This window comes from Mus pahari, chromosome 9, assembly GCF_900095145.1.
Source record: "Mus pahari chromosome 9, PAHARI_EIJ_v1.1, whole genome shotgun sequence".
NCBI lineage: Eukaryota > Metazoa > Chordata > Mammalia > Rodentia > Muridae > Mus > Mus pahari.
The window spans coordinates 27,267,882-27,289,759 of record NC_034598.1 but is presented as its reverse complement, the minus strand read 5'-3'; the positions used below and the strand labels follow the sequence as shown (position 1 = coordinate 27,289,759).

The window sequence follows — 21,878 nt, the reverse complement described above, 5'->3', positions numbered from 1 at the left end:
AAGAAACGTCAAAGGACACGGGACCTGTGGATACTGGGAGTAGGGACACAAGAAGGGGCTCTAGGAGCTGGGACAGGCCTTCAAGGTCATTTAGTACAGCCCCTTCCACCCATTTGTCTCCTGAGCCACAGTGACAGTAGTGTTCCCATCCCCCACCCCACCTCCCCACCACCAGAGGCTTCTGTTCATTGTTTCTTGTCACCTGTGTTAAAGTGCCAGCATCTTCCCCAGGGTGTCTGACTGCCTGGGAGTCACATCTTGTGCTCTCATATGCTGGACAGAGGGGCGATGACCCTTTGGGACACTTGGAGTACCCACTTGCCCAGCCACAAGGTGGTCCAGAGGAGCTGTGAAGAGCCCTTTCCCCCACCTGAGCCTCTAGCATCCTCACTGGGAAGGTGGAGGCAGACAGGAGTCAGAGCCATTCTGGTACGCTTGGATAGCCGAGAGATCCAAGCCAGAAATCAAAGTGTGGTACCCAGCCAGCGGGCCAAGCGGAGCACGGGGCCACCTGCGCCTTTGGAACTGAAAACCTAGAGAGGGCAATACAAGGGGAGGCCCTAGGTCTCACAGAGGCACACCACAGTCTCCGTGTATTGCCTTCCTTCATCCATGGCCACAACCAGCCCGTTCCACCTTCTGAGAGAGTGTCTTGGGTCCTGAAGGGTGCCCTACCTCCATCCAGGAAGCAGTGCTCTCTGGTCTATCCAGAGGTCAAGGCAGGGCAAGCCCCTAAGCTGGAGCTGAATAGTGAGGCTAATGAGAGTGGAGAGAGCCCTGGTGTGGGGTCAGCCAGGCGCCCCTGCTTCCTGCCCAGCAAAAGGGCAGGAGGGCGGCAAGCCCTGAGGCCCAGAGGCCAAGATCAACTGAGGGGGATGGGGGCAGGAATAGGGGAGATCGGTCACCCCACAGAGAGTCCTTTTTCTGGAACTGTGGACCGAGCATCTCCACTCCAGTTCTGGCTGGTCTGCCTCCCAAGAGCCATGCAGGCAGCCAGGGCAGGGCTGGGGGTGGGGCTGGGGGTAGGACCAGGGGGTACAGAATAGATCTAGGCTGAGCTCACTCTGCAGCACGGACTCAGTAGAAAACAGTCACGCCCACACCTAGCCCAGCTCCGCGGGGGGGGGGGGAGCAGGGAGTTCAGAGACCTTGGCAGAAAGCTAAGGGACCCACCACCAACAAAACCCATGAGGGATGAGAGACAAACCGAAGCCTCTGAGCAGCCAGGACCTCCCAAGGCAACTTCCTTCCAGCATCCCCGCACACACCAGGGGACCCTGTCTGGGGACTTCTAGCCGGGTCAGCGTGGTGGAGTCCAGGGGGCTGTTATCAGGGGACCTGCTCCTTTAGAGATGTGTGCCACCTAGGACCCTGAGGGGACTTTAAGACCACTGTGGCCGAGATGGTGAAGTTCAGAGTAGGTCCTCCTGCACCCTCTGCTGGCCACAGGGCAGACCTGCCTGTGCTGGCTCGACCCCTCAGGTACCCTGAACGGGTCAGGGTGGAAGAGGGTTTACTTGCTGTCTGGACATAACGACGGGGGGCCTTCTGTTGAACTCAGGCACTTGGCTCTAGGAGGGTGAGCGTGCAGTGTCTGTTAGCGACAGCTGTGAGCGTGTGTACAGGTGCCGGGTGCAAAGTGGCTGGGGCAGGAGGATCACGATCCTGCCTGGGCTACAGAGGGAGCTCAAGGTGAGCCTGCACAGCTTGGTGAGCCGCCTGTCTCAGAATTAAAAGTCCAGCTCAAGAGTAAAACAATCGCCTAGCGTGCGTGAAGCCCCGGGTTCCATCACTAGGGGTTCGGGATATAAAGTGGTCCCTGCTGGGTGGCAGACCCAGCACCAGGACATGGGGACAGTAAAGTGGTTCATGGAGATATAAATATGGCTTTGCACTGAGGAAGTACAGCAGAGAGCCGTGAGGCCATGGAAGTAGCTGGCATGTTTTAAGAACACAGTGGTTTATCTGCACCCAGGACCTAGGACGGAGGCAGACTTCAGAGCCCAGCATCCCTGAGTCTTTTATCTATGGACAGAGGAGACTGTGAGGTTGGGAGCCTCATTATCTCACCAGTGTGCTGGGAGACGAGACATGGAGACTCCAGTGGGGAGGGCCGAGCATGGAGGAAGTGGGGGGAGTCGCTCCAGCCTTTGTCTGGAGAAGGGAGGGCAGAGTGGCCCTCTGAGATAGCAGGGAAGAGTCTGGGCAGAAAGAGCATACAGGTCAGGAGGGAGTCGGTGAGTCCGTCCGCAGCATCACCTTCAGCACAGCCGAGGCTGGCAGGACACTGCTGCATCTCTATACTGGGGTGCCATGTGGGGTCCGGTGCATGAGGCGAGGCAATCGGAGTCTAGCCTCGACTCACTTTCTCTTTGTCCCTTTTCGTCTCCTATGACGATGGCATGACTACCTTCCCGGTGCCCCCTTCCTCCTGTAGATCTAGGATCGTGTGGGAGAGGAAGACATTGCAAGTTAAGAGGGACAGAGTGGAGAGGCAGGGCCCTGTCCACAAATCCCAGAAAAAGCCAGTGTGCTGCAATGTCTGGCCAGGGAGCCTGGGAATAAAGAGGCCCCTGGATAAAAGCACAGAGAAACAGCTCATGTCTGGCCCAAGCCACTAGGTGTCCTGCTTGCAGACCCGCTGTGGGTAACAGGTGAGAGGAGAGAGAGGTCTGGAGTAATAGGTAGGTAGCCACGTGGCTGCTTGCCACAACCAAGACCCAGCACAGTGGAGGCAGGAGGATTAGTTCAAGGCCATCCTTAGCTGTCTATATAGTACAAAGCCATCTCCTTGACTAGGTTCTAACTCCACTGGGACGTGCATGTCCGTGCATGTGTGTATGCGTGTGTATGTGTGTGTGTGTGTGTACTTGTTATTTTAACCCCACCCCCTCTCTCTTTGTCTCTGTTCCTTTCTGCTCTACACCTATGACCTAGGACTTCCTGCGAGATGGTGTCACGGGACTGAGGGGAGCGGCCCACGTCACTGCTTCCATGGCGGGGTCCTCAGAACTCATAGGGGTTGATGCTCAAGCTCAGGCTGTAACTGAGTCTGGTCCTTTTCTCATGGTTTCTCTCACTTCATTTTCCAGGGAGAGCGGGGCATGCCAGGAATGCCAGGCAAGCACGGAGCCAAGGTACCCGTGCCTCCCCCGTGCTTGGTCCCCTCCCAAACCCTGAGAGTCTTTGTTCCTTCCTGGATCCCAAACAGAAACATGGGGCTCACACTTCCTCCTTCAGCCACCCCCCTTCCCATATCTGTCCGTCCTTCCTGACATGAGAGGGTGGGGTAGTGAGATGTGGTTCCCAATGATTGCATCCTAGCCTTTCTGGATCTTTCTGGATCATAAAAATCCTTCTCGGCTATCAGCTATAGTGTGATCATCAAACCCAGAGAAAATGCAAGAACCCTAAGATCCCCACTAGGGCTTTTCTAAGTGATGCTTTCAACATTTTTACCTTGAAGTACAAGGGTGGAAATGAATTTCATACACCAGATATAGGGGTGCACACATGTAATCCCAGCACTTGGGAAGTGGAGGTAGAAGGATCAGGAATTCAAGGCCATCCTGGAATAGATATCCAGTTCAAGGCCAGCCTGTGTTATGAGATCCCATCTTTAAAAAAAAAAAGGGAGGAGGTGGCTCAGCAAAGAGCTTATTGTGCAATAGTACAAGCGTGAGGACCTGAGTTCGAATCCCCAGTATCCACACAAATGAGATGATGCGTGCATAAATCCCAGCACTGGGAAGAAAAAACAGGAGGCTCCTGTGGGCTTGCTGTGGAGCCAGTCTGGACAATCAGTGAGTCCTGGGAATCAGTGAATGACCCCGAGTCAAAAACTAAGGTAGAAAGCAATGGAGGATGAACCTGACCTTGACCGATGGCCTCTGCATGTGTATACATGGGTATATAACTACCAACACACGTGCATACACACATACACCACAGACAAAAAAAGAAGGGGTGGGTTCACGAAGGCAGGTCTAGATAGCCATAGTGGGTGTAACCCCTCCTATACGCAGAGGTGCACTATGCTTTGGTGAAACCCAACCCCTTCCTACAGTGTTGCCTGCTAGTCCCCATCCTTTGACCTCAGGGACTGTCTTAGAGTTTTATTGCTGTGGAGAGACATCATGACCAAGGCAGCTCTTAACATTTAATTGGGACTGCCTGAGAGGTTCAGTCCATTATCATCATGGTGGGAAGCATGGTGGCATGCAGGTAGACAGGAGGAGCTAAAAGTTGTACATCTTGATCTGAATCCAGCCAGGAGGAGGCTGTCTTCTACAGGCAGCCAGGAAGAGGGTCTTGATCACACTGGCTAGACTTGTGCACACGCACATGCCTGCATGTGTGTATATGAATGAAACCTCAAAGCCCCGCCTCCACAGTGACACACTTCCTCTAACAAGGCCACACCTCCTCCAATAAGGCCACACCTCCTAATAGTGCCACTCAGCATGTCACGTTCTCCCACACTCTGGGGAGGTGCCAGCTATCAGTCTGCAGAAGTGAATGGACCTTAAGGCCAGGCAGAGCTGGGCTGGCTCTGACATCAGAGACCTTCATGCCTTTTTTTTTTTTTCTCTCTACCAGGGGGTTCCTGGGATTGCTGTGGCTGGGATGAAGGTAGGTAAACCCTGTCACTGTGTCAGGGGCAGGACAAGAGGTGTCAGGAGACCACAGAGCAGGGACTCGGGCTCAGCAGCATCATAGCTGGATCCAGGAGAGGTCAGATGTTTCCACCAGGTCTCCAGACTCCACTCAGGGTCTGACACTGAGAGAAGCCAGCTCTGTCCCAAACTCCAGAATGAGCTGCCATGGGCTTCCAGAGACTCTGAGAGCCAGCATCTTTCCCCTGAACCCCCAACCAAGACAGAGGGTGTGTCCTGCCTAGACAGATGTTCAATGTTGATCTCTGCAACAACAGCTCTGCCCATGGGGAGCGCCACCCCTGAAATGCTCCGAGCCTTCCCATCCTTCGAGGGCAGTGTTTTGCAACCTGTGAGTTGTGACCCCCCCTTAGGGGGGAGGGTCAAACAACCCTTTCACAGGGGTTGCCTGAGATCCTCAGAAAACTCAGATATTTACCTTAGGATTCATCACACTAGCAAAACTGAAGTTACAAAGTAGCAACAAAACTCATTTTACAGCTAGGGAGTCAGCCCAACATGCAGAACTGTATTGAAGGGTCACGGCATTGGAAATCATTGGTCTAGGGGGGAATGAGACACTCCGGGGGCTCTGTCCTGGGGTCCCCTAAGCAGAGGAAGTGCCCCTCCTGAAAAGCAGAGGGACCTTGGTCCTGCTTGGTCTCTCCTCTTCTTCACTGCTGTCCTTCTCTCCCATACAGGGTGAGCCAGGGACACCAGGAGCCAAGGTACTGGTGGGAAGGGAACCCTGTGGGGGCCATAGAGAAATGAGATTGGCTCGGGGTGAGGCTGACAGGGATCACCATTTTGTTTCTGTCCCCCTCCCCCGGGGCCAGCTGTGCATGCATGCATGCATGCATGCATACTTGCGTGTGTGCCTGCACGCGTCCGTGTATGTTGGGGGAGCTGGCTAAGCCCTTTCATCAGGAAAGACTGCAAAGACTTGCCTGGTGCCTGGTCTTGCCTGTATGCATGGCAGCTGTGGGAGACAGGAGGGGGCAGGCAGGACACAGTCCCCTGCACTTACAAGTGTCTCTTCTTATCTACAACAAAAAAGGATGTAGCATGTCAGAAATGTCAAACAAACTTGGAAAAATCTTCCATGGGGCCAGGCCAGGTAACACAGGCCTCTAGTATCTTGCCTGCTTAGTGGAGAATCAAGTCAAGCCTGTCGGAGATAGCAAGACCTTTTTCTCCAAGGGAACGGTGTAAGAGGACTGGGGATATAGCTCGGTGGTAGTGTACTTTCCTGGTGTACAGGAGGCCTTAAGTTCAATCCCCGGTACACAGATTTCTTTGATGTGAGCCTTGGAGGTCACGGGGAAAGGGATTTGCTACGTGTGCACTGGGAAATCCTTAAGATGCCACATAGTATGTATAGTACCTGTATATTCACCCGAATGCTTCTGTTTAAAAGGAGCCTGGTAACTGTTACCTGGGAACTCTGGCCTCTGACTGCACCTCATCCTCCCCTCCCCACCCCATCTGTCTATCAGTGGCTTTCTCCTCTTATCTCTAAGAGACAGGGTAGCTGGGGCTACCAGTGTGCTGGCAACACTGGCCCCTGGGGCTCTGCCATGTGATATGGATCAACAAACCTGGGGACACACACCCCTCCAGAAGTCTTTGGCTCTCAGGGACAGGCCAGGAGACAAGGATCCTCCCTCTGCACCTTTGTTACCAAGCTTCTCTGTAGATAGAACCTGCATCTTTCACTACCGCTATTGGGGATGTCGGACCCTGCCTGGCTCTCTGCCTCCTTCCCTGTCTCTGTGCCATGTTACCAGACAGCCTGTACCCAAGGGCAAGTGGCAGGGACATGACACCCAGAGTCACCGTGGTATCCTTCATGGCTCCAGGTGGAAAGGCCATGGATGCTGTGGCCCCAGAACCCCCAGATCATTTTCCTATGTGTAGGAATGGCATTCCCATCCTCAGCACAGTGCAGGCAAGGGTTCTAGTGGCCGCATGAATCAGACTCCCTGCTGGTGGGGAGCACTTTCCACTGCTGTGGACTGAACTGCGCCCTCTGAACTTCATATGCTGAATCCCAGAGCCCCAAGGGGTCTGCCTTAGAGGGTAGGGCTTTTAGGGGAGAACAAAGGTTACGTGAGGTCACATGGGGTGAGACCCTAATCTGATGGTATTGGTGACCTCATCAGCAGAAGAGAGATAGTTTTCTTCTTTGACAAGCGACAACTGGGACAGAAGGCAGCCGTCTACAACCCAGGAGAGCCCTCCCCTTCTCCCTGGCACAGGCACCCAGATGGCAGAATGGCATCGTAAGAGACTAGACCTCTGCTGTCTCAGCCACCCAGGTGTGGTATTTTGTTACGACACCTGTGCCGACTCATGCACACACTGTGGTGCCAAGGGGAGGACTGTACTCTCGTAGGAGGACTACGGAGACCTTGGTGAGACTGGCTCTGCCATTAGCTCAGTAAGCGCCCATCTGCTGCCTCCTGGCTCATGGGCAGGCTGGCTCTACCTGTGAAAGGAAGCTTAGGTTCATCTAACCCTTCCAGCACTCAGTGATTTGTGCCTTGGGGATCAATAGCTGAGTCCCTCGGTATTGGACAGAGCTGGGGCAGGGAGCACTACACCAGTAAAGCTTTCATCCTCTCTGAGACCCTAGAGGCCAGAAACCCAAAGGCGGGGGAGGAGTGGGGCACTGTCTGAGGGCTTTTGCCTCTCGAGTGGTTTGGCTCTTATCATGTTCCCTCTGCTTGCAGACGGCTCACCTCATCTGCTTCACATAGGGTCTGTGTGTCTGTGTCTGTATGTCTGTCTGCTGCCGGTCTCCAGACTTCCCTGCCCTATAATGTCCTGGGAACACTGGGTTCTATCTACTCCAGCATGATCGCTTTCATATCTGATCTTAACTAATCTTCAATGACCCTGTTCCAAAAAAGGAAAAAAAAAATGAAAAAGGTCATTTTCTGACGTACTAGAAGCTAGGACTTCAACACCAAACTTTGCTGGAACACAATTTATGACACAAACTTCTCAAAAGGGACGTTCTGGTAGATGGGTGCTGTCTAAAGGCAGGACGAGGTGGACAAAAGAGACAGACACAATGCAGGGGGGCAGACATGAAGAAGAGCAGAGTGGATTCAAGGGGGAGTGCCCAACCTCTGGCTTTCTATACTGCTCTTTCCATACCCACTTCCAGCCCCACCCCCACCCCCGCCCAGGGAGAGCAGAACTTGGCGGTGGGGCTGTGGCTGTGTTTCTTCTCCATCCAGGGGAGCCATGTGCTCAGAGGGTAGGGGTGCTGCCCCCCCAGAGGTCTGAAGAGGTTGACCTTAACCCTGTTCTCCCCCCTCCCTGCAGGGTGAGAAGGGTGTAGCAGGCTCCCCTGGCCTCCTGGGGCAGAAGGTAGGTGGATACACATTTTCAATGGTGGATGGTGGGCTCCCTGCAAGCCTCGATGTCCTCCTGGACCTGCGTATTCCCAGACTAGGGGAAAGTGGCCAGAGTATAGCAAGACTGAAGTGTGCTTCACACAGGAAGGACCCAGGAATGCACCAGTCTGTAGAATTCAACACCTAAGACCTGGCTTGGATTTCTTCATGCAGGTTCTGAAAGCCTGCTGCCCGGAGATCTGAAAGTCAGCTCATTTAAAGCCATTTAAATTATTTTTTAATTTGTACATTCGTAAGTGTGTGTGTGTTACTGTATGTGCTCCTGTGCCTGGTACACATGAAAGTAGAGGCTGGAGGTTGACCTTGGTAGCCATTCCTCAAGGAACGTCTACCTTTGTTGTTTGAGACGGTATTTCTTTATCAGTTGACAAGCTAGGCTGGTTGGCGAGTGAGCCTCAGGGATCCGCCTGCCTCTGCCTCCCCAGCCCTGGGATTATAAACTTGTGGTACCTCACCTGGCTTTTTACTCCAGTAGGGGATGGGCAGTGGGTGCTGGGAATCCAAACTCTCATTCTGGAGCCTGTGGGGTAAGCTCTTTACTGACTAAGTTATATCTGATGAGGTTCCTTAAAGTTATCGTTAAAAGTTAAGTCATTTCTTAAAAGGCTTGAGGTCCAGTTATGTCTGGGAGAACGACATAAAAGAGGCCCCCCAGGAGAGCCAAGGCCAGAGGCTGCAAACATTCAGGTCTGAAGGGGCAGCAAAGCGTACTGTCACAGGGTGTATTCTCTTTCCACCCAGAAGTGCTCACTGCTTGAGGCCAACCTCTGTCTCAATTACCAATAGTATGGTGGTCCCACAGCAGGGTTGACCCAGAAACCCCAAGCCTCTTAGGACCTTTCTGAAGTCAGTATGGTCTCAGGACTGTGTCCTGCCTGCTGTTCTTCCTTGGACAGGAGTCAATCAACCAATCAACCAGCTCGCCCAGTTTGGGGAGTCACTGATAGAACTATTTTCCATTCCCAGGGAGAAAAAGGTGATGCTGGCAATGCCATTGGAGGAGGCAGGGGGGAGCCTGGCCCCCCAGGGCTCCCTGGACCCCCTGGGCCAAAGGTGAGTTTTTGCTGCCATCTGCATCGAGAGAGATATGGAGCCCCAAAGAGGCACAGGCAGACAGCACCAGGAGAACAAGGGGCTAAGTGTGGTGTCTGCCTTCCCAGCATCCTACAGAAACAGCTCCAACCTAACCCAGCAGGGGCTGTGGCTTTGCCAGAGACAGCCACAGCACCCCCACCCCCACGTTCCCTGCTGGGCCTGGGGTCATATAGGTCATGAGGTTGCCACAGCTTGGGTCTCAAGGGCGACTTGGGGATGCCTGGCCACCATGGGAAGGAGATTTAGAGGCTGTGTTCATAAACTCTGGTCCACCTTCCAGGACCACTAAGGGAGCCAAGTTGGCCTTTACCTTTGTTCTTCTCTCCACTCATCCTAGCCTTGATTCCTGAGGACTCTCCTTCCCCCAATTCCCAGGGCCCGTGTCCCCTTCTGTTGCCCGGGCAGCAGGGCCTGGTGTAGGTGTCTTGCCAATGAATTTCTGGCTCTCTAGCCGCTGGCCCAGCTGCTCTGCGTTCTCTCATCTCGTCTCTTCTTCCTTCCAGGGAGAAGCTGGTGTTGATGGCCAGGCTGGGCCCCCCGGACAGCAAGGAGACAAGGTAGAGTGCCCCTCAGTCGGGAGCCTGCAGGGTGAGGGTGATGTTGGGTGTCTGACTGGACCCCGGTGCTGACCCCACGCTAGCTAGCTACAACCCCTGCGTTCCGAGACAGTGGGCATGAAGAGCCTGCCTGGAAACTGGGACTCTTGAGCTGAGGAAGGAGTCTGAACTCTGGCGTCTAGTCGCTTCCTGCACACAGATTTAGACAGAGAAGTCCCTCCTGTCCCTGCCTCCTGTCCCTCCCTCCTGTCCCTGCCTCCTGCACAGGCGCATGATAACCAGACTCCTGAGGTGGGAGGGACAGCGGCAGGGTCATGTGGAGCTGACGGAGCATTCAGTTTCCCTTCATCTTGGACTTGGTGTATGAGTCAGGGTTCTCTAGAGTTACAGGACTTATGGAATGTCTCTACATAGTAAATTATTGAAATGACAGTCTGGAGTCCAAGTAACAATGGGCAGCTGTGCATGGGAAGTCCCGGAATCTAGCTCAGTCCCTCGAGGCCAGGTGTTTCAGCTGGTCTTCTGTAGAAGCTGGAATCCTGAAGATGTGCTTGCAAGTAAGTGCAAGCAGGCGAAGAAGGAAGGCTTCCTTCTTCCATTGTCCTTACGTAGGCCTCCAGCAGAAGGTATGGCCCAGATTAAAGGTGTGTACCACCATGCCTGGGCCTAAGCTGTTCTTTACTTAGAACTTGCTCAGTCCCAGGCTGGCCTTGAACTCAGAGATCTGCTTGCCCCAGTCTCCTGTGATTAAAGGCGTGTACCACCATGCCTGGGTCTAAGCTTTTCATGGCCACCATGCCTCAAGATCCAGATCAAGGGCTTGTGTCTTCCAGACTCAAGATCTGGATCACAGGTGAGCTCTCCATTTCTGGATGGTAGTTCATTCCAGATACAGTCAAGGTGGCCCTGGGAATGACCATCACGCGTGTTTTGTCTTCAAAGCTCACATTATTCCCAGAAAACTGAGATGTGTGGTTTGTGCTTCGCATGACGCCACTATCCCACCTACTCCGTATTACCTGGTCCTGTTTCCATAGGAACAACCTCCAGCCCCTGGCCTACCTTCAGACATCAGTGTCTCTCTAGTTGCTCCCCTCCCCCAACACCCCTGGCCTCTAGGTTTCACCCTGTACTCCCTTCTGTCCCACGGAGAGTGATCCCTGAAAGTGGGCTCCCTGTGGCCATCACTGAACAGCGGGCATTGAGCCCTGCTGCCAGGACCGAACGGAAATCAGAAGAAGCAAGGGCTAGATCCCTGCTACCAAGGGCAAGACTGGTTTGTGGAACTGGGGAAAGGTGGCCAAGGGGACAGTCAGGAGTCACCGACAACTAACCCAGCAGAAAAGCAGGGACATCATTAAGTATAAAAGGAGTAGAGCCCCAAGGATCTCGAACTCAGGGGAAGCAGAGTGAGGGCAGGTGTTAGGGATGTTTCTGGAAGGTAGAAGAACCTGCACTGAAACCAACAGGAAAAGCTTGTGTTCTGGTGGCTTGAGCCAAGATGAGCAAGCTCCTTAGCCCCTCCACGGCCCTTAGGGTGTAGCTCCCCCGAGGACACTGGGTATTCTTGCATCCAGCCTTACCAACCCATTTCACTGTTACCATGCAACAGGGGCAGCCAGGAGCAGCTGGCGAACAGGGACCCGCTGGCCCCAAGGTAAGTTCTTTTCTCACCCGGAGTCGTAGCATGAAGGGGCTGGACCCTGAGCTCTCAGAGGGGTGGGAAGGGAAGGGAAGGGCGAGCTGGACCCTGAGCTCTCAGAGGGGTGGGAAGGGAAGGGCGAGCTGGACCCTGAGCTCTTAGAGGGGTGGGAAGGGAAGGGCGAGCTGGACCCTGAGCTCTCAGAGGGGTGGGAAGGGAAGGGCGAGCTGGACCCTGAGCTCTCAGAGGGGTGGGAAGGGAAGGGCGAGCTGGACCTTAGGAGGGATGTCTGCACAGCCGTGGTGATGGGAATCCGCCATCTCTGGGCCTGGCTAGTCCTGTTGGTTCTGCAAAGCCTTGAGCATCCTGACAAACAGCCCTTATGCTCTATGCTACTGGGTCCCGGCAGGTGCTGGTACTGCCACCGTGGGCTCCAGGCCCTCAGGCCCCTCCTGTCCCAGATTCTGACTGAGACCTTCTGTGCTTTCTAGGGTTCCAAGGGTGAACCGGGCAAGGGAGAGATGGTGGATTATAACGGCAGCATCAACGAGGCGCTTCAGGTGAGTGCGCTCTACTCTGGAGGCTGGAGACCTGCAAGCTCCGCCGGACCTCAGCCTTTACCTTTGCCCGTGCCGTTTTTAGCTAGACTTCCGGATGAGGAGTCCTTCCCTTGCTTTCTATTAGCCTCTGTGGAGCCTCCAGGCAAACGGTCCCATTATTTGGCATCATGTGACTTGATGTTCTGTCCCATCTGGTTAATGCATGGGCTCTAGCTAAGCAAAGTGCCTTGGGAGAACCCTGGTTTCCACAAAGTGCCACTCATCAAGGTTCTGGGGACACACCGCTCCTGGGCACCCCCCTCTTCACCTGGTAAGAGCTGCCTCCCCGAAAGGTGTCAACTTTTTGTCAGTTTCCCCTGTTTCAAGACCATGAGCCCCCCATCTTTTAAATAGGTGCCCCGACCTTGGGCACAAGTCATTGCTGCATCATGGTGATGGTAAGTGGAGAGGCCGCCCCATGTTCTGAAGGATTTTTTCTAGCACATCCTAAACCTCCAGACCAGCAGCACCCCACTCTTAGTGAGACTTGCTGGGCAGCTCCAGAGTTCCCTCGAGAGTAAAAGCACACCCGACTGAGAGATGCTCCTTCAAACCATCCATGTGTGTGAAGCTGTGGGGGGCGTGGGAGTCTTTGTCAGAGCCAAGGGGTCACCTGCCTGCTGTGCTTTAAGGAAGTGCTTTGCCAGCTGCCTCCTTCAGATTCTGGAAGAAGACAGGAAAGGCAGAGCCCCCTCAGTGACTAGGAAGAAAGGGGTACTGTGTCCTTCCCGCCTGTGGCTAAGAGGTTGCATCCCACAGTTAGTGGGTCTAGGCTGACAGGAGTTTCCTGGAACAGCATCAGGCTTTGGAGAGACCTCATCCAGGGGTTCTCCCTCCAGCTAACAAACCTGTGGGCGGTGTGGGAGTGACACAGAGCTGAGAGCCACCAGAGTGCATCTGTGAGGGTCTTCCTCCCCTCCACCCCTCCAGAGGGACATCACTGCTGAGGGGCCCTGGCAGCTGGAGACTGTCGCTCGCTCTCCAGCTAATTTCATTGTTTTGTTGTTTGCAGGAGATCAGGACGCTGGCCTTGATGGTAAGGCGCCCTCCTCCCTGGTTTCCCTCAGGCACTGGGCATGGAGAACGCAGTCTAGAGTTCTGACCTCTGGACAACCTGTGCTGAGCTCCTGAGCAGGAGCTGCATGTCCCTGTATCAGGGCTGTCGGTGGTGGCAGCCCCTCATCTACCAAGGCTCGCTCAAGCACATGAACTCTGGGTTGTATTTACAGAACCTCCAGATGCACAGACCCCCGCCTCTAGCCCCTCTTCTGAAAAAAAAAAAAAAAAAAAATGGGTAACAGCTGTCTATGCAATCTCAGTATCTGTTCCTGGAAAAACCCTGGGATTCCAGGCTGGGTTCTGCACGTGTGCTGACCAGTGACAGGCTCGAAGGAAACATCTGTAGTTAAGACAACTGTTTCCAGCTTCAGCCTCCACAGTGAAGGGCAAAGGGGTCCTAAAGTTCCGGGTCTGAGGGAGTCTCACTTCCTCTAATATTGGGGACCTGTACACAGCAGGATGACACACAGGTGGCTCACGTCTATAGTCCCAGTCAGGAGGCAGAGGTAGGAGGGTCACCCCAAGTTCAAGGCCAGCCTGGTCTATGTCCAGCTGGAGTCACCTACAGGACCAGGGACATCTCATCCCTAGACACTGGTATAAACCACAAGGTTCTGGAACCAATGAACTTCACTTGGGAAAATTAAATTATGTTATGTTTAAAGGGCCATCAGGGGCGAGGCCCACACAGCTCTGTCAGTAATGTGCTTGCTCAACTTTTAAACACGAGGACCCAAGTTTGATTATCAGAACCCAAGTGTTGGGCCAGGGAGATGGCTCAGCAGGTAAAGGTGTTTACTATGCAAGCCTGGGGACCTGAATTTCATCCAAAGAACCAGGGGGGGGGGAAACAATTCCATAAAGCTGTCTCTGTACAAATGCTGTAGCTTAAGTGTGCATGCACAAGTACACACACACACACACACTCACAAACACCACACATACACACCACATACACAAATATACAGCACACATACATACTACATATACCACATACACCACATACACCACACACACACACACACACACACACACACACACACACACAAACTTCTTTTGAAGCCAAACATGGCGGCATGAACTTATGAATGAATGACCTCACCCTCCCAGCTCCCAGGAAGAGGAGGCATGCGGAACCCTGAGGCTTCCTGGCCAGCCAGCTTAGCCTACTTGACTACGAACTCCAGGCCGATGAGAGACCCTGTCCCGACAACACCCACCACCCCAACAAAACAAAAGCAATAGAACCATAAGCTGGAGAGCAAAGACACCCAGGCGTAACCTCCGCCTCCACACACACATGCGCTCACCCAGACGACGACACCCCACGCCCACCCCCACCACAGACACAACAGCTGTTAGAAAGAAAAAGTTACCTTGGAAGTCACATATTTTATGGGGTAGCTTACAGGAAAATGTACCAATTTCAATGTGTAGATGCCACGCAGGAGCCACAGAAAACTCCCCAGGGGCCATGAGAGTCATCTTGCACCCACCCGTCTTACACACACCATAAATGGCTTTCGGTCAGTGTAAAGCAGGCTTGTTGTGTTTTCTGTAATTTCACAGAACGGAATCACAGTGTAGACACTTAACTCTGGTTTCTTTTCACAACATGATGTGCCTGATCATGGTGGCTGTCTTTGCCTGGGTCAGAACTGGTCCTTTCCCCCTGCTTATTGAGATCCCATCACATAGACAATTCCACCATTAGAGACACTTACTCTGTTGACTCTAACCTGCCAGGAAAGTCACATTTTCTCTGTGTACTCCTAGAGAAAAAGCTGTTTGGCATTGCTCTCTGCATCCCCAGCTACAACCCAACACCCCAGTGCTCATCTGTTTGCATCTTGGGGTTCCCCATGGTATTTGCTTTGTCAAAGCCCCAGAGGCTTGTGGGATGTAGTTCAGTTGGTCGAAATCTCACCTACTATGCACAAAGCCCTAGGCCTAGTCTCTAGTACCACATAAAAGCAGGCATGTTGGTGCACATATGGAACCCTAGTACTCAGGAGATATAGGCAGTAGAATAAGAAGTTCAAAACCAGCCTCAACTATATAATGAGTTCAAGGCCAGTCTGGACTGTATGAGACCCTATCATTCACATTCACATTCACATTCACATTCACATTCACATTCACATTCACATTCACACACACACACCTGAGGGAATTCTCTTTGGAAGTGACTGACCCCTGTAAAACAGCCCCACATATAATCCTTTCGTGACAGCCACCCCTCTTGCTATAAAGTTCTTCCTTTCCTTTTTAGGGGCCTCCTGGCCTTCCTGGACAAACAGGCCCACCTGGACCTCCAGGGACTCCAGGCCAAAGGGTAAAACTTGTCCCGATGGAGGGTGGTACCTGGGAAGGTGCAGGGGGCTGTGGGGTGGGGACATGAACAGGGTAAGGTGTTTAAGATGCTGAGAGGATGATGTATTCTGAGAACATAATCCCAGGGCTCCCCATATTCTCTGACCCCCCTCATCATCCCAGGACCGTCACATTTGCCTGTCAGCCATTCTTCTCTGTACCTTAGACCCTTCCCCCCATCTCCAGTCCCTTTACTCCCAGCCTCAAACTCTGCCATTCTTCCCTGGTAGTTAGTCTTGAGTCTTGTGCTTCAGTGAACCCCTCAGATACAGTGGGATCTGGCACACATACCCCTGAGTCATGGCCACCAGAACAGGTTTCCCCTCTCCAACTCTGAACCGCCTCACTCTGTGCCTTTGCCATTATCCTAATGCTCCACCCACCCTTTCCTCTGCTTTTCTTAGAAGAAACCTTGTATTTCCCCCTCTGTCCTCTGCCTGTAAGAGCTTGCCCTCCTCTGGGTATCCTTCTCTAGAAAGTCACTCCAGACCCAGCCCACCCCACCCCTGACGGAAATGAGGAAGGTTCTGAGATCGCTGTAAAGCAGATAGGAGCCCCACATAGGCAGTGAGGACAGGAGGGTTGGGCTAAGGTGACCAGGAGCCACGGGATGGGTAATGCTCTCAGAGATACCATGTTGAGTCTATGTATAACCCATGGGTCACAGGATGCTTGCCTCCCCTCACCACCTTACTTTGGGATTCTCATCTGTGACACCAAGGCAACCAAAGGCGTGCCATCCAGAAGCCCTGGGGGGGGGGCAGAGTACCAAGGAAGTGAGTATTGGTTCTAACCCATTTCTGTCGCCTCTGATGCAGGGGGAAATTGGACTGCCAGGTCCTCCAGGACACGATGGGGACAAGGTAAACACAACAGTGTCTACAGCAAGGATTCTGCAAGTGGTTCTCACCCTGGGAGTGTGGGCAGGAGGGCTCAGGAGCAGGCCCAGGAAGAGGGGTTCCAGCTGTACCCTGGCAGAGCCAGCCTGGGCCTATCTTTATCAGCTTTCATCCAGCACCAGTGAGCCCAGTCCTTCGACCACCAAGCTTTTTCTGTCTCCCTCTCTCCTCTTTTTTTCGGTTAATATCCCTAAGAAGTATCACTGACATTTCTGTAGGGGCCTCGAGGAAAACCAGGAGATATGGGGCCCGCTGGTCCTCAAGGACCCCCAGGAAAGGATGGGCCTCCGGGAATGAAGGGAGAAGTCGGACCCCCAGGAAGTCCAGGGGAAAAAGGGGAGACAGGACAAGCAGGCCCCCAGGTACGTGTCTGGGCATCTGGTATCCTGCATGCACCACCTCCATCCTGACCCAGCCTCTGCATGCCGCCAGCTGTTCCAGAGTTCAGAGAATCAAGAGTCACTTGCAGCTACCTGGCATGCCACTCACCTTATGGAGGCTGGTATCCTCTAGTGTCCCTCTCAGGAGACCTGAGTCCTGTGCCAGCCTCATGCTGTATCCTTGGGAAAGTCACTGGGCCTTGCGGAGCCTCTGTTTCTCATGGCCTATGAAAAAGACTCGGGCAGGGCTGTGAGCCTGCCTCTGCAGAAGCATGTGGAAGCTCTCCATCAGAGGAGTTTGCATGAATGGAAAGAACCCCTTGCCCTTTCCAGCCAGGCTGCTGACTTAGCTGAGCCTCAGTAGTGCCATCTGTGAAATGGCACCACCCTCAACACCCACCCTTGGAGGAAGGGAGTCGCGCATGTATGCATGCCACGGATGGCACATTTTCTCCGTATGGTGACTAGGAGCTTCACTGACAGGGCTCTTTGTCGATCTATAGGGTCTAGACGGCCCAACTGGGGAGAAAGGAGAACCAGGTGACGAAGGGAGGCCTGGAGCGACAGGATTGCCTGGGCCCATCGGGCTCCCGGGATTCACAGTAAGGCGAGAGGACCGGGTGTCAAGGGTGTCCGTGGGCAGCTGCAGATGAGAATGCAGGAGCAAGGGTCTCCTCACTGGGACCAACAGCCTAAGAGTGCCCGGCACCGTGCCAGGCTTACCCTAACCTGGGTCTGGCAGCTGCCCTGGGCTCCTGATGGGGTCCAGAGCTCTAGCCTCTTCAGTACACAGTGTGGTGGCTTCTGTCTCCAGGCGCTACTTAGCTGGAGCACTGGGGACTTGGATAGGGAAATACCCCCTAGACCTAGAAAGAGACAGGCGTGCATGCCTGCCATAGAGGGACACGTTTCCTCATGGGGTGTGCAGCCTAGCCGCATCAGTGAGCCGCACGTCCCAGAAAAGGGGGGGAAAAGAGAAAGTGAGCAAGAAAACAAGGCAGGCACCTGGGGAACACGAGGGCGACATCCTGCCTCTACCCATACAAACACACCCCCACAGAGACACACCAACATGCCTACACACCAACACCCCCACACACACAAACATACCCTTACATCAACATACCAGCTACCCACACACAAACACACTGCACAGAAACACACCAACCTCCACACACACACAAACATACCCCCACACAAACACACCAACCGCCCCCACACAAACACATCCATATACCAACATACAAACCATCACCCCCCCACACACACACACACACTCACACAAACATACCCCCCCACACAAACCCAAGAAGTAAAGAACCTCAGAGGTCAGATGTGTGACTCAGCAGACCCGGAAAATGACTATGTACCCAGCTGGCTCAGACTGGTTGGTGGCTCATAGCCTTTCAGTGTGCCCACTTTCAAGATGAAAGCTGAGCCACTGGGTTTGGTGTGGTCTCGTCCTCATCCACTTCCACCACCGTCCCTGCCCCCAGGCTCTGAGATCTGAGCCATATTTACTTTCTAGCAAACCATCAACAGCAGCTTGAGATGGCCCACCTTTATCGCTGTATATTCTGCACCTCAGGAGCTGAGGCCTGCCATAGCTGGGATCCCCAGCCAGCGTCTCCTAAGGCCTTAGTCAAGTCAGCGGTCATCTGTGTTCTTACTGGAGCCTCTGATCCTCTCCCAAACCACTTGCCATAAAAGGACTAAGTTCCCAGCACCTACGATTCTCTGACACATGCCCCCTCTCCATAGTGGACAGTCCACTTCATATTAGCCTACTTCTTAAAGAAAGGGCCTTTCTAGAGTCTAGAACTAGCAAGACAGAGCCATGTGCATGCATGTGTCTGTGTGTGTTTATATATATACAAGTCTTAGCATGTGTTATATTTTCCTGCGTATAACACATGTATGTGATGATGTGTAACATAGTCACAGGATTGGCAGGCATCATGAGGCCACAAGTCTCTTTCAAGACTGAGAAACAAGTTACTGTACCACTCTGCAGCCTGTCTGCCACAGGACCCACAGTACGAGCCCCTCCCCCACCACCAGAGCTTGAGATCTGTGAAGATGGTTGTCACGGGGCCATCTTGGTCCTGTCCTGCAGGCTGCCTACCTATGTAGCCTCTCCAGGAGCAGCCCAGTTTTTGTAGCTTGTCACAGATGTGAGGGTGGACCCGTGGCCAACCTCCTGGCTACCCACTCTCACAGTGGGATGGTTTTGTTCCCACAGGGAGAGAAAGGAGAAGCTGGGGAGAAAGGTGACCCGGGAGCAGAGGTAAGTCAACCTGGCTCTTCTTTAATGTGATCGTCTCACAAGGGCATCACTAGAAATACCAATTTTTCTCCGAGTCCCTTAGCATCTATGACTGACGAAGGCCAGAAGCTGGGCGGCCGTTGGGTTCCGAGCCCCAGGGCCACCCTGCTGTCATGCAGTTTCTGCAGGATTCAGAGACCATCCTGGGGCTACAGTAGACATAGGAAGATAAATAGAACTGCCTGGCCCAGGTCACAGAGGTCGAGCCGTTTGGACAAGTTCGGAACAGATGCGTAGGACTTTGTCACGGTCAGAGGAATACCTTCCAGAGAGGCAGGGTTCTTTGAGAGACATCATGGAAGGGGCGGGGGGGGGGGGTAGAAGAAACTTGAGGAACAGGAAGTTGCTATGGACACAGGCTGTGGAGAAGATGGATAGCCCTGCGCATGTTTGCACAGGGGAAGCAACAGAGATCTTGGAGATGAGGGGGAGGAGATGTTTGGCAAGAAGGCCTGGGCAGTCCAGTAGCCACCCGAGAGCAAAGCAGGAGACCACCAAGCATCATAGTCCCCCACGAGCTCCCCTGGCCCGTCACCCTTTAATGTCACCAGCCCCATCTGAATCAAGTGAAACGGACCTAATTGTTCGCTACCACTGTTCCTTATTAAGAATGGGTTGCACCCGGAAGAGCTGATCCCAGATTCTGGAAAAGCATTATACGCACAAATGTTCCTCCCAGGAACTATTTCAAGTCCAAATTGGAAACAGACAATATCCCTAGTAAGAAGGAAGGGATAAAAAAAATCCTTAGGCTAATAAGCTAGTAGTAATAGCTTTGCCCATGGCTGAGGGCCTTTCTCATGCCAAGAGTGGCTTTCAGCCCTATCCAAGGGGATGGTTGCTCTCCTGCACAGCAGCCAGTGTTTCATCGCAGAAGATGGCTCATAGGGGAACGGAGCCAAAAATACAAAAATCAGTTTTACATCAACTAGAAAAGACTAGAAAATCAAATTACATTTATGTATCCTTGTAAGTACATAAATGTCTCAGCAGTAGCTGAGATGTCCAAAAAGCTAGGAAGGAAACCAGGCAAAAAATAGGAGCAGTCTTCTCTGTTAAATAGGACAGAAATATATTGCTTTTCCTCCTTTAATTCTCTTCTATTTATAAACTATTTAATAAGCCTGTGTTACTTCTAAACATTTTTAAGTTGCTATACAGGTAAAATGGACTGTGGGAGCGTATATAGACGCTTAAAGCACACTAAAACAAGAATAGTTCTCATAAGCTGGACATGGTGGCATGTGCCTTTAATCCCAGCACTCAAGAGGTAGAGAGGCTGGCGGATGTCTGTCAGTTTGAAGCCAGCCTGGTCTACAAAGCCAGTTCCAGGACAGGAAGGGCTATTACAAAAAAAAAAAAAAAAACCCTGTCTCAAGAAAACAAACAAGCTGGGCATGGTGGCGCACGCCTTTAATCCCAGCACGCGGGAGGCAGAGGCAGGCAGATTTCTGAGTTCGAGGCCAGCTTGGTCTACAAAGTGAGTTCCAGGACAGCCAGATCTATACAGAGAAACCCTGTCTCTGGAAAACAAAACAAAACAAAAAACAAAAGTATTTTGGTTGTTTTTGGTTTGTTTTGAGGCACAGTCTCACTATGTGGCTCAGGCTGGCCTTGAACTCACAGAGATCCGCCTGCTTCCCGAGGGTATCACCACGCTCAGTGGAGCATGGATTTCTCTATGCACCCTTACAATCAGATTGGTACATTATTTATTTATAATAAAAACTGTGCATGCATGCCTGTGTCTGTGTGTATGTATGTACACGCACATGCATGTTTTGCTGGAGGCAAAATCTAGAGCCTTCATGCATGCTAGCTCAGTTCTCTACCACAAAGCTACAGCCCCAGTCCAAGTGCCCTGGTTATATTCCTATTGCTGTGATAAAAATACCCTGACCAAAAAAAGCAAAAAACAAACAAATAAACAAAACAACAACCACCAACCTTGGGGAAAGCAAGGTTCTATTTAGCTCCCTATTCCAGGCTCTTTGTCCACTGATGCAGGGAAGTCAGGATGGTAGAAACCTGAAACAGCTGGTCACATATTGTTAGTCAAGAACAGAGAGCAATGAATGTGTGCATGCTTGCTCATTTACTCAGCTTCCTTTTTCCATCCATGCAGTTCAGGTATCCCTGCTTAGGGAATGGTGCTGCCCACAGTGGGCTAGCTCTTCCCCACAGCAATTACCTTATTAACCTACCACAGATAATACAGCCGTAGGCCAACCCAAGGGAATAATCCCTCACTGAGAACAAAGGCTGTGTTCTCTACAAGGAGATCACATGGAGCAGAGCCACCAGAGTCCAAGGGACATTGGTGTTTTCTTATCTGGCTTAAATTCCTCTTGCTGCACCTGCCCTCGGAGAAGGGAATATAACCGTCACTAGCCAATGAATTACATCTCAAAGGAAATACAACCAACTGTCACAGGCCTGTCCATTACAAACCTGGGCAGAGCTAGTCTTGAAGAATATTCTTCAGGGACATCTCAGCCTCCTCTGGCTTCAGATAACTGGTCTCCGCTCCCTTAAGCCAAGGATCTCAAACTCACATGTCTACCTGGTCCAGGGGATAGATGAGTGCTGAGAAGCCAGAGTTGAATACAGCAGGGGGTGGAGTCTGGGCAGACTGGGGATCATGCCTTACCTAATGGGCAGGGCTCTTATTCCTTTCCTGGGTTGTGCTTGCCATACACAGCACAGTACAAATGCAGTGCTAGCTAAGTACTGTCCCTGGGTAACCTGGAGGAGTAGGTGATCTGGAAACGTTTCCTGAAAATGTTCTCGGGCCAGCACTGTGGGAGGCCAACATTTGCCCTGAGTTCCTGCCCTAAGTCCCCCTCAGGGTATGTACTGGCCTGATCG

General features: G+C 52.6%; 1 protein-coding gene across 1 annotated transcript in view; it reads left to right on the top strand.

Moving 5' to 3' along the window:
- The window catches only part of Col13a1 (collagen type XIII alpha 1 chain), a 139,975-nt gene that overhangs the window by 98,806 nt on the left and 19,291 nt on the right, over positions 1-21,878 (top strand). The window contains exons 18-31 of the mRNA XM_029542607.1: positions 3,093-3,137; positions 4,600-4,632; positions 5,357-5,383; positions 7,989-8,033; positions 9,047-9,133; positions 9,679-9,732; positions 11,345-11,389; positions 11,866-11,934; positions 12,986-13,009; positions 15,305-15,367; positions 16,224-16,268; positions 16,523-16,666; positions 17,188-17,286; positions 18,927-18,971. Of these exons, the coding sequence (XP_029398467.1) occupies positions 3,093-3,137; positions 4,600-4,632; positions 5,357-5,383; positions 7,989-8,033; positions 9,047-9,133; positions 9,679-9,732; positions 11,345-11,389; positions 11,866-11,934; positions 12,986-13,009; positions 15,305-15,367; positions 16,224-16,268; positions 16,523-16,666; positions 17,188-17,286; positions 18,927-18,971 (825 nt within the window). The remainder of the gene's footprint in view (positions 1-3,092; positions 3,138-4,599; positions 4,633-5,356; positions 5,384-7,988; positions 8,034-9,046; positions 9,134-9,678; positions 9,733-11,344; positions 11,390-11,865; positions 11,935-12,985; positions 13,010-15,304; positions 15,368-16,223; positions 16,269-16,522; positions 16,667-17,187; positions 17,287-18,926; positions 18,972-21,878) is intronic.